The 12883-nt window shown below is 38.2% G+C and overlaps 2 protein-coding genes across 2 annotated transcripts; both read left to right on the forward strand.

Moving 5' to 3' along the window:
* Nucleotides 1-315: 315 nt before the first annotated feature.
* On the forward strand, nucleotides 316-2222 carry LOC113040572 (gastrula zinc finger protein XlCGF8.2DB-like). Its single transcript, XM_026198876.1, has 2 exons — nucleotides 316-340; nucleotides 1309-2222. The coding sequence occupies exons 1-2, from the start codon at nucleotides 316-318 to the stop codon at nucleotides 2220-2222; spliced, it is 939 nt and encodes a 312-aa protein (XP_026054661.1).
* Nucleotides 2223-3247: 1025 nt separating this feature from the next.
* LOC113040329 (zinc finger protein 239-like) lies at nucleotides 3248-12405 on the forward strand. Its single transcript, XM_026198669.1, has 3 exons — nucleotides 3248-3570; nucleotides 9757-9987; nucleotides 10369-12405. Exons 2-3 carry the CDS (start codon nucleotides 9939-9941, stop codon nucleotides 11229-11231), a joined length of 912 nt encoding a protein of 303 aa, XP_026054454.1. The 5' UTR covers nucleotides 3248-3570; nucleotides 9757-9938; the 3' UTR covers nucleotides 11232-12405.
* The last annotated feature ends 478 nt before the right edge of the window (nucleotides 12406-12883 follow it).

Below are 12883 nucleotides of genomic sequence, written 5' to 3' on the forward strand. Positions count from 1 at the left end.
AATCACACCATCAGTGAAGCTCCTCCCACTGCAGTTCATCAATAAATGCTGGAATGCTATGCTAGTCCCATCAGTCTACAAGGGAAGCATCAGGCATCAAAGCATCAGGAAGAAGTGAAATCTGCAGAGACAGAGTTTATTGAAGAACATGAGAGATCCAGAACCCTGCAGAATGAACCAGACTGAAGAACAAACAGGTTGGTTTATATTTTTTACCATTCATCAGTGAGGCTAAAGAACCATAATGTTTATCAGCAGTTCAACCTGTAGTAGATCAACACAGTTAAATAATCTAATAAAGAATAAAGGGGAAACATGATTAGTGCTGGAAACAGAACAGGTTCTGAAACTGGGGTTTCTTTAATTTTACTATTTTGATCAAATGATCAGAGTCAGTTCATAGTTTTCATACTTTTAATCAGAATTTGGGACATGCCTAAAATACATTTTTACAACTCTGGCACAGATTTTCTTTATTTGTGATCCATCTGAAAGCTGAATAAATACTGTATGCTTTTTTTAAGCACTGCTTTATGGTTTGTTATGATTGTGCCATATTTGATCGAGATACAAATGTATGCAAATTTGGAATCTGAGGGTGCAAAAAAATATGAATGGAATGGATATTACTAATCAAAAATTTAGTTTTGATATATTTACAGTAGGAAATTACTAAATATCTTAATGGATCATGACCTTTAATTAATTTCCTAATGATTTTCACCATAAAAGAAAAAACAATAATTTTGACCCATAGTGTATTGTTGTTTTTTCCTACAAATATAACCATGCTACTTATGACTGCTTTTGTGCTCCATTGTCACATTTGTTTTTTTAACCAATATACCTAATAAACATTAAACTTAACAGGGTAACAGGGTTGATAAATACAGTCAATACGACAATAGATTAATATAATTTTCCCATCATGCTCTAGAAAGAGTGTAAATGATGTCACTTCCTGGGCACAGCTACTTATTCTGACAGATAAAAACTTGACTTTAAAATTAATAAATTAGTCAACTGAATATCCATCTTAGAAACTGTAGCCCTATTGTGTAGTCTATCAATGTTGTTATTATTATGTTAGATAATTGTGGAGTTGATCAAACATTGGTTAATTCTCATTACAGAAACATTGGATTTGTGCCTTTAATGTTAAAGTAATTCTTTAAAGATGACCATACCCGTTTCATGGAAAGAGATTTATGAAAATATATAAAATTATCTGTGTAGCCCTTGTCTACTTCACATTTCTCAGATTTTTCTTATGATTAATTTATTGCAACTTTTTTACTTTTATTTCAGCCCTGCTGGAGGAGAGTGAAGAGCAGAAATATCATGATGTCAAAAGTAGAGAAAAAACTTGCTCACAGACTGAATCAGATTCTTTACTGAAAAGTACAGACAAGAAAAGTTTAATCTGCACTCAGTGTGGAAAGAGTTTGATGAGCAAACAGAGTCTTGTGTTTCACACGAGGATCCACACCGGAGAGAAACCATACACATGTGATCAGTGCGGGAAGAGTTTCACATACAAACGGACTATAAGTGTTCACATGAGGATCCACACTGGAGAGAAACCGTTCACATGTGATCAGTGTGGAAAGAGATTCGCATGCAAACGGACTATAAGTGTTCACATGAGGATCCACACTAGAGAGAAACCGTTCACATGCGAACAGTGCGGGAAGAGTTTCACTCAATCATCAAGCCTTAAGAACCACATGAGCATCCACACTGGAGAGAAACTGCATGAATGTGGGCAATGCGGAAAAACATATGTAAGGGCTTCAAGCCTGAAGGAGCACATGATAGCTCATTCAAAGGAAAAACCACATGCATGTTCTTTATGTGGAAAGAGTTTTTCACAACTGCAGCATTTAAAAGTTCATCAGAAGAGACACACTGGTGTGAGAGAATATATGTGTTTTGAGTGTGAGAAGACTTTTATTACGGATACAGAACTGAAGCAGCACCAGAGGATCCACACTGGAGATAAACCTTACAAGTGTTCACACTGTGACAAGAGATTCATTCGGTTAGGACATCTGAAATCACACGAGAAGATCCACACTGGAGAGAAACCTTACATATGTTCACACTGCGACAAGACATTCAGCCGGTCAGATACCCTGAAAAGACATGAGAGGACTCACACTGTAGAAAAAACATATCCCATGTATGTGGGAAGAGTTTCAGTCATTCATCAGCGTTATTGAATCATACAAACAACAATCACAGTAAGTTCATTTCACGTTTCTTTGTATAGCAATTTTCACAATACAAATCATTGAAAAGCATTAGTAAATAATAGTTATAATCACATGGAAGAAACAGTGAAGCAGTTCATGCTTTCATGCAATTGTAAAATATGTTACATAGTTTTACAGGGTCATTTCTAAATAGTTTTTATCTGTAAGAGCCAAAGAAGTAAACCAATAAAGAAAGAGCAATGAAGAGTTTTAGCATCAAGCGACATAACAATTTATGACATAATTAGTACACTTTTACTCAAAACTCACTTTAAAAACACCATTGAGTGTTTGTAGTAACCGCCTTTGCAATCTCATGTGGAATTTGGTTGTTTACTGTTGTTGAAATATCCTATTTATAGCCTTTCATATCACTGTTCAATTTAGCATTTCAGATGTAGGCTACACCATGCATTGCTAATGTGTTTTTTTTTTTTCTGAATGGCTAATGCAACCTTTTCACATCACAGTCTGAACAAAATGAAGCATTGCTTGGTAATTGGTCAACAAAGTATTGATAGTTGTATAAATATTGTCATAATAACAGTTGTCTGTTATTATCTATCCAATAAATCCATTTCTATCAAAGTTATGACATTGTCAAGATGAATTTGTTCTGACACAGTTTAACTCTGAGTTCTTGTTATATTTTATTACCATTTTCTAAACTATACCAAATAAACTGTGATTAATGTGAGAAATGTTGAAGGTGTCTGCATACATTTTGTTTTGACTGTATATTTTATTTTACAATGAAGACTATGCAGTACTACTTTACATTTAAATTTTCAGTTTCTGTACCTGGACACACAAACTTGAAAAAAAAAAAAACGTTACAAAAATGTGTAAATAGCACAAATAAATAGAACGAACATAGGCAACAATTTCAAACAGGGCTTACTGGTACAACCTGCACTGGATTTAAGCGTGTACCTAGATGGCGCCAATAAAGGGTTCAGCTTGAGAACCGCAATTAGAAGAAGAAGAAACACAGAAGCGTCATCTTTTCTTCTGCCCTGAATCTGACGCGACCCAGAGCAGTGGCGTTGAAGCGTTGCCAGTGGTGGAAACACACTGTAAACAGCGCTGTGAGATCCAGTGTGAAGCGCGAATAGAGCGATCAACACAAATGACTCGGCCATTTAAACTAGTTTACAGCCAAACAGGAGAAACACTGTGTGTGCAACGAGACAGTCAGAAGGCTTTTCAATCTACACACCAATCATCATTTACCATGGATTTACTGTAGTAATACTCACTGCACCATGGTATTGTGGCAGAAAATGTGGGATTATTCACGTTGAATTATAGTAAGGTATGTTGTAGTATGTACTTGTGATTAAACTATAGCATGTGTGCATGTAGCTATGCTGAATGTTTTTAGGCTACTGTTTTTCATGCAAAAAGGCTACTTAAAAACCATGTAGTTATATTTTTTACCATGGTGCTATATGTGCGGTTTTAACTGGGTTTATCATGACTTAAATGTATGCTACTATGGAGTCCAATGCTTAATTTAATAAAAATAAAAAAAAATTGATATTTAAAGTCCCCATGAAATATTTTTTTTTTTTAGCTTTTACTATTAATATGTTAGCCTTAAGGTTATGAAAAAGCTGTGTCCAATGACAAAATTCACATTCAGGAGATACTAAGCATTCAAAACTTACAGTCTCTCAGTACTGCTAAAATGGATCACAGATTGTCATGACATCACATCGTACTTCATTTTCTCATCTAATCTTCTGTCCAATCAAATGCTCTCTATAATCCCTTTCATTTTAAATACATGCTGAAGCTGCGGCTGTAATCAGTCAGATGTACAGAATTAGAATTTTCTGTATGGTGATGGGCAAGAAGTGCACTATATAGGGGACAGGGAATGATTCAAATAGTGTAAATATGCTTTCCATTGGGGAAAAAGAAGTCTGGTTTTGCACTCGCACTGTGTCACACTAACCACAGCACCACACACTCTATGCTCCAGTTCAGAGGCATGATCCCATGTGCGCTTCGGCCCTATTTGAATTCTACTCAGAATGCTATATTTTATAGCAATATGGATGTGATTAGGGATGGGTCGAAACCCGGTATTAAAATGGCCCGGGGCTAAATTATGAAAGACCATAGTATCAGTAAGATCTGATGGTACCGGTTCTGCTTTCGGTACTGGAGGGGAAAAAAATTGATGTACTATGTTTTTTTCCTTAATAATGTTATCGTGCACATTTTATCTCACCAAACATTTCTATTGTGCGATCATATTAAGACGCTTGTCTGTGAGATCTGTGAGAGACCTCATGCGCGCCACGGAGACTGTCTGTCAGACACACACACACCACAACGAGCGCGGCTCACACAAAGACATAACAATATGAAAACTCCCACTTAATAATAAAGAGTGACGATGGCGAAGATATTTGCTTAAAAATGTTATCGCTAAGTTAATAAGCGGGAAAAAAAAAGTTTTCTTCGTAATCTTTCATCAAAATCTGAACATTTACTTGTGCTCTGAAATGGCATTCCTTTTCTGAGGACGTCATTTTGACGGCTTGGGTGGAATATCCTTAAGCACACCCCTCCAACAATTTGATTGCTATGAGTTATAGAGGAGGAGCGCAAACATAAAACCTTGCCCTCTATTCAATATTCAGTTTCAGCTGGAAATAGGTCACTACACTGACGGTTCGCAGGGTTCACACAGACTTACAAACAGCTTCCCTGCTGTCCACTGGGTAACTTCTTAGATGAGTTGAATGTGCTAATCTCAAATTTCCCTGAGGACGGTACTGCTTGGGAACTTCAACATCCACCTAGATAAAAACCACAGGCTGCTGACTTCAACTCTCTGAATGCCTCACAAATTCAACTCACAAATCAGGTAACCAATTGGACCTTATGCTACACACGCTACTGGTCAACTGACAACACTTTAGTTATGCTGTTGCAAACCTCAAACCAAGCCTCATCTCTTCTTACCTCACACTAGCCGCATTTCCACTGTCGGGCCAGTGCGAGCCAGGGCTTAAAGCGGGCCGGGCCGGGCTCATAGCCCCGGGCCAGTAGCCCCGAGGCCAGAATAGCGCAGGGTTTCCACAGTGGAGCTTGAAGCTCCGCTGCACGTCACTAAAACACGCCCTTTACACGCCTCTCAGAACAACGTCATGCAACCTCATTATTTCACCAACAAAGAGAAGTTATCAGAAAACTAATAAGAAATAAATCACTGGAACATGCGCGATCACAAAACAAACATGATAAAAGCGGCCGTTTGTTTGCATGCTTTGTTATATATTCAAATTCAAAAGCATCGATGTTTTAACTATAGAATTGATTTAATTTATCAGGACTCAAAATTAATCACACATAAATACACATTACTATTTTATTTATTTATTTATTTTTAACGCTCATGAAAATAGCCTGCTTATTCAGTGAGTCTGTTTCTGTTTATTAGCCACAGTAGCCGTCACATTTAGAATTAATGATAATATCTCTATTTTTATAAAAACTCCCGAACAAAAAACTTTATTATGCTATATTCTTTTATGATAGGCAACGTGAGAAAAACTCTCGAGACGAGGCTTGTGACAGATAATATAAGTTACTTAATAGATACACGACTGTGATAGAGAATAAGAAGCTGACGTCTGATTTCTCCAAGCGGTCATATTTACCATGTTTACTATGGTAATATGTTTAGCGTGCATATCTTTTTCATGGCTTATAAATATTTCTGCCTTGTTTAGTGATTTTAATCCACATTGGATCAAGTTATTTCAAACACTCTCTGCTGACTGAAAGAGAGTTTTGAGCTCGACTTATTTAAAAAAAGTGTTTAATGCTAAAGCTGTTATCTTTCTGAAATGATCCACAGTGCAGTCTCGCTATTTTTATAAAAGCTCCCGAACAAAAATCATTACTAGGCTATATTTTGATGATATGCAATGTGTAGCTAAACTTTTGAAACGAGACGACAGATAAAATGTTGCTTAATAAATACACAATTGTGATAGAGAATAAGAAGCTGACTTCGGATTTCTCCAAGCGGTAATATTTAACATCTTTACTGTGTAACGTTAATGTTTAGCGTGCATAGTCTTTTACATCGCTTATAAATATTTCTGCCTTGTTTAGTGATTATAATCCACATCGGATCAAGTTATTTCAAACACTTGCTGCTAACTAAGAGTGAGTTTTGAGCTCAACTTATTTTAAAAGTCTTTAATGCTGCTGTTAAAGCTGTTATCTCTCTGAAATGATCCGCGCTAACGCTCTCTAGACACGGAGAAACTCCGCCTTTGTTCATAACCCCTCCTCTAGCCCTAGCTGGCCCGCTTTGGCCCAAGGTTTTCGTCGGGCCAAAAAACCTGGCCGTTGGCCCCGAGGAAGCCCCAGCGAGGCACGATCAAGCCCCGGAAGTGACTGTGGAAACGCGACTGGCCCTGGCACGCACTAGCACGCCCGGTCTTAGCTCGATAGTGGAAACACGGCTACTGACACCGGCCACAACACACACTCTTTTGCTGGTCTCCTTTCAGCTTAACCTTTGCTCGCTCTCTCCCACTTATCTTATCCCCTATGGTTTAATGCTCACTTCCTCCATCCTCTCAGTTTTCAGCACTGGACACAAACACTGCTGCTGACATTCTTTGCTTCAATCTTAGACAGATTTGACCCGTTTTATACAGACCCAGCACACACCACCTACTCTGCCCCCTGGCTGTCTAATGTTCTCCGGGAACACTGCTCTAGACTCAGGCCTTAGTAGATCTTAGTGTATAGCATTCACTCCTCTCCTCCTTCTCTTCAAGTGTCTCCATCGCTAAAGCAACATACTACCTCAACAAAATTAACAACTGTTCTTACTCTCGAATGCTTTTCAAAACCTTTTCTTCTCTTGTTTATCCTCCTCCACCCCCTCTTTCCTCAACTCCTACAGCTGATGACTTTGCAATATTCTTATTAATTAAAACAAGAAACCATCAGCGACCAGTTCTCCACACCACAAAAAGACAAATCCCCAGAACCATAAATACTCATTCTCTCTCCTCCATCCCTCCAATCTCAGAGGCAGACATTTCTAAACTAATCCTTTCCAGTCATGCTACTACCTGTATGCTTGATCCTATCCCCACTCACCACCTTCAGGCCATTTCTTCTTCATTTCTTCTTCTCCTGCGCTCACTCTGATACATTTCCTACAGGTTTCAAGCAGGCTAGGGTAACCCCACTGCTTAAAAAACCCTCTCTAAATAGAGAAAACTACAGACCCTTCGTCCATTCATTACAAAGACACTTGAATGACACTCAAGTTGTTCCACCAAGTCTCTATGTTTCTTGCACAGAACAATATCATGGACATTCTGGCTTCAAAAGTGGCCACTATACTGAGACTGCACTGCTCTCGATTACTGAAGACCTGAGACTGGCAAGAGCAGCTTCCAAAGCCTTAGTAATCATCTTGCTGGATCTGTCTGCTGCTTTTGACACAGTTAATCACCAGATCCTCGTCTACCCCCACGAAGAGGAGTGTCCCAGGAGCCACACTCAAGTGGTTCAAGTCTTACCACTCTGGTAGGTCCTTCAGGGTGTCTTGCAGTGGTGAGGTTTCAAAATCACTACTTTTTGCAACTGGGGTTCCCCAAGGCTTAGTGTTTGGACCATTTATTTTCTCTATCTAGATGTCGTCTTTAGTATTCTTCATTCAGAAGCATGTTTTTTGTATCATTGCTTTGCTGATGACTCTCAACTCCTCATTGCAACCAGATAATACAGCAATAGCTGTTCGCATTGCAGCTTCTCTGACAAGACATTTCTGGCTGGATGAATTATCATCACCTTCAACTCAACCTTGCTAAGACAGAACTGTTTGTGGTCTCAGCCAACCCACCACTTCATCAAAACTGCTCTTTACAGAGGTTCGTCAGCCATAACTCTTTCCAGGACAAAAAGAAACCTTGGAGTTGTCATGGATGGTCAGTTTAAGGCTGCCATAGAATGCATTGGTTCAGTATTTAAAATTGTTCTCTGATGTCCCCTGAGTGTGTATGTGAAGTTGTATCTCAAAATACCCCACATATAATTTTTTCAACTTGTTGAAATGGCAACTATATTATGAGCCAAAACGCACTGTTTTTGTGATTGTCCCCTTTAAATGAAAATGAGGTGGTGCTCCCACCTACCTTTTCAGAAGAGTGCGGAGCTTAAAGAACTCTATGCTTGTGGGCATACCACCGCTGTAACAGTTTAACTGGTGGTGACCTACATTCCTATTTACGATAGTTTTGGTAGCACATGAAGGCAGCATTAGTGAAAATAGGCAGAAACAATGGTAGCTTTAGTAAAATTAACATTAACATTTAGTAACACAGAGAACCAAGAAGCTCTTTTGGAAAACAAAATATGACATGTGATGGTTGCTTTGTCTGGAGTTTGGATGTTTGCACACAAAGTGTTGATATTGAGCCCTCTTTCAGAAGCAATCTTTGGATGACTCCAGCACTGAACAAGTCCTTGTTTGGGAGGAAATCTGGTGTAAAATGTTAGCACAAACGTATATAGACTCTTATATTCGTTGATGCATCCCAAAACACAACACTTTTAATGGCTCTAACAATTAACCCTAACAATTCACAATTTTTACAATAGTGCTCTCAATATAAAATTAGCCTATATGAAAACCTGGCAATCCTGATCTGAACGCACATGCTGGAGATGTACTTCTAATCACAGTACGCCTTTACTGATGAGATGCCCATGAAAATCACATTTCGAGTTTTTGAACAGCCCTACCATCTAGTTAACAAAGCTAAACAGCTTTGCCCTTTGTGTAATAAGTTAGAGAAACTGTTAAACACACCAACTGAAATAATAAAATACACTTACCGGTTGTGGTCCATAAACAACGCCTTCTCCAGACAAAGAGGGAACTGCTCCATCTTTCAGGAACAATCTTTGTGCGAATCTGGCATTAAACTGATTGAGATTGAGGAAGCTGTTCTCAGCAAAATGTGCTGCACATAGTTTTACATGTGGATTATAATTTTCGGGAACCGAGTTAAACATAAATTGTAACCATTGATCTCCAAGTACAGCATCCCTGGGAAGCCCAAACAAAGGTGATTGGACTCCGAGATGAAAATAACAGCGTTTTGACAAAATGGCGACGAACACACTCTTCAAATGCAACTTTTCCTCCTACTCCTTCTTGTATACGCATCGTTATTTATAAAACATAACGTTAATATTAGGACTTATAGGATAGAAACACAGCAGCTAAACTTTCACAGCGTTTTATTATAATGGTGTTCTCATTATAATGGTATGGGTGTGACAGTCCAGTCATAGTTATTAATATTCTGCATTGTAGTTTGACCAGTGCTGTGCGCTGAAGAAATATCACTGTAGTACTACAATGATGCACTTGACTCAAAACCAAATGCATCTTATATCAGGTAAATAATATATCCAGTAACTGATTTATCTTTAATTTTGGCAGATCTGCTCCTCCCTCAGTGAAGCTCCTCCCACAACCGTCACACCTTCAGTGAAGCTCCTCCCACTATAGTTCATCAATAAATGCTGGAATATTCCAATCAGTCTACAAATGGAGACGAGCATCAAAGCATCAGGAAGAAGTGAAATCTGCAGAGACAGAGTTTATTGAAGAACAGAGAGAACATGAGAGATCTAGAACCCTGCAGAATGAACCACACTGAAGAACAAACAGGTTGGTGTTTATTATTCATCCTTCATCAATGAGACTGAAGAACAATTAAAGTTATTAGCAGTTCGTCAGATAGTAGAAAAACACAGTTAAACTTATACAAAATTCCCCTATATTATTTATATTGTAATTGTATAGTTTATTAATGTTATTATTATGTTAGATATTTGTGGATTTGATCAAACTTTGAATAGATCTCAGTACAGCAACATGGATTTATCCCTATTTTTTTAAGTAATAATCTGAAGATCACTGTACCTTGTTCACTGAAAGAGACTTATATATAAAAATATATAATAATTTTGTTTAGCCATTGTCTCCTTTTACTTCAGATTTGTTTTTTGTTTTTTTATTTATATTGTAACTTTTTTACTTTCATTTCAGCCCTGCTAGAGGAGAGTGAAGAGAAGAAATATTATGATGTCAAAAGTAGAGAAAAAACTTGCTTACAGATTGAAACAGTTTCTTTACTGAAAAGTACAGACAAGAAAAGTTTCATCTGCACTCAGTGTGGAAAGAGTTTGATAAGCAAACAGAGTCTCATGTTTCACACGAGGATCCACACCGGAGAGAAACCATACACATGTGATCAGTGCGGGAAGAGTTTCACCCAACCATCAACCCTTAAGGATCACATGAACATCCATACTGGAGAGAAACCGTTCACATGTGATCAATGTGGAAAGAGTTTCAAAAAACAAGGACATCTTAAGAGACACTTGGACATCCACACTGGAGAGAAACTGCACCCATGTGATCAATGTGGCAAGACATTTTTGAGGACTTCAGACCTGAAGTGTCACCTGAAAGTTCATACAAAGGAGAAACCACATTCATGTTCTTTATGTGGAAAGAGATTTTCACAACTGTATAATTTAAAAGTTCACCAGAAAATACATACTGGTGTGAAAGATCATAAGTGCTTTGTGTGTAAGAAGACTTTTATTACAACTGCAGAATTGAAGCAGCACCAGAGGATCCACACCGGAGAGAAACCTTACAAGTGTTCACAATGTGACAAGAGATTCAGTCAGACAGCACATCTGAAATCACATGAGAGGATTCACACCGGAGAGAAACCTTACAAGTGTTCACACTGTGACAAGAGATTCAGTCAGACAGCACATCTGAAATCACATGAGAGGATCCACACTGGAGAGAAACCGTATCACTGCACTGTATGTGGGAAGAGTTTCAGTGATTTATCTTCTCTACGCAGTCATAAAATAAACTATCACATTAAGTAATTTATCTCCAGGTCCAGTGTTTTTAAGTGCAAAATTGCATCTCTTCCATATTAATCTGTCATGAGAAACATAATTAAAATTTGTCACAGTACGTCAAGTTCATCTTCAAGACATGGAGATTTAAGATTTAGATCCACTCAGAGATGATGCATTTTACCCAAAGAACAATATGTAAAAGTTTTATTCTTGTACAGGTGCTGGTCATATATTTAGAATATCATAAAAAAGTTTATTTCACTAAAAACTTGTATATTATATTCATTATTTACACACAGACTGATATATTTCAAATGCTTATTTCTTTTAATTTTGATGATTATGACTGACAACTAAGGAAAATCTCAAATTCAGTATCTCAGAAAATTAGAACATTGTGAAAAGATGCAATATTGAAGACGCCTGGTACCACACTCTAGCCCGCTTATTACCCTCAAAACTACTGCAAAGGCCTTTAAATGGTCTCTCAGTCTAGTTCTGTAGGCTACACAATCATGGGGAAGACTGCTGACTTGACATTTGTCCAAAAGACGACCATTGACACCTTGCACAAGGAGGGCAAGACACAAAAGGTAATTGCAAATGAGACTGGCTGTTCACAGAGCTCTGTGTCCAAGCCATAGCTGTCAACCCTCCCGTCTTTTCCGGGTTTGTCCCGCATTTTAGCTCTTTTCCCGCTGTCTTCCCGTTTTAGTATTTTCCCGTAAAATATCCCTTATTTTTACACTCTGTGTTAACTCAGAACACGCAACTATCTGTGTGAAGTGGCTTGCACTTGGGTTACTAGACCTCCATTAAAGCAGGTGGCAGTATACAGTAGCTTAGGTTACCATCGAAGAAGAAGACAGTTGCAGCGGCGCCAGCAGGCGGGAGGAAGAGGGAAAAAGTAGTGGGAAGTGAACTTCGAGAGTACAGTAGATGAGTGGATGTGCGATCAGGACGCCGAATGCCAAAATCACGGAATTAATGACCAACCAAAACCGAGGACATTATGCCAATATTTGAGTAAATGGGAGTCCACCTTCCACTACCTACCAAGCAGCCATGTAGGTCCAAATTATGCCTTCTGCAAAATGTGTCTTTGTCAGGAAAAACTACGTTTCGCAGCACAAAATTATTATTAATATTAAATTATTAGTAATATTACCTTGTTCATAAATAAATCACTTTTAACAAATCTATTGGTCTGTAATTCTTTAATAATATATTGTGTCGTTATAAACTCTTTAGACTGTTAACCCTCTGGGGACGGATTGGGCGGTACCGCCCAATATGGCATACTTTTACAAATGTGTAGTTATCTCAAAAACTATTAATGCTAGAGAGATGCGGGTTTTTTTGCCGTCTTCCTCAGATTCCGCTGAAAACAGCGGTTTGTATATTAAACACTTCCCTTATTGCGCAATACCACTGCGTAAACAGGCCAATGAAAACTATTGTGCTAGGCAGATTCAACACGCAACAGCCAATGGAAAAATTGCCGCTGGGAGGAGTCTTTTTCTAACCCAATCAGAGGAAGGTTATGTCTTCTAGCGATTCAGAGGACTCTGTAGCTCTGCTGTAGCCTTGTAAAAGCTGGCTGGACTAAAGTAAAAGACATGTAATCAATAAGCGTTCAGAGAATCAGCATCAGGGTGGAGAAAGCAGAAAGCGAT

This window comes from Carassius auratus, chromosome 22 (genome assembly GCF_003368295.1).
Source record: "Carassius auratus strain Wakin chromosome 22, ASM336829v1, whole genome shotgun sequence".
Lineage (NCBI taxonomy): Eukaryota > Metazoa > Chordata > Actinopteri > Cypriniformes > Cyprinidae > Carassius > Carassius auratus.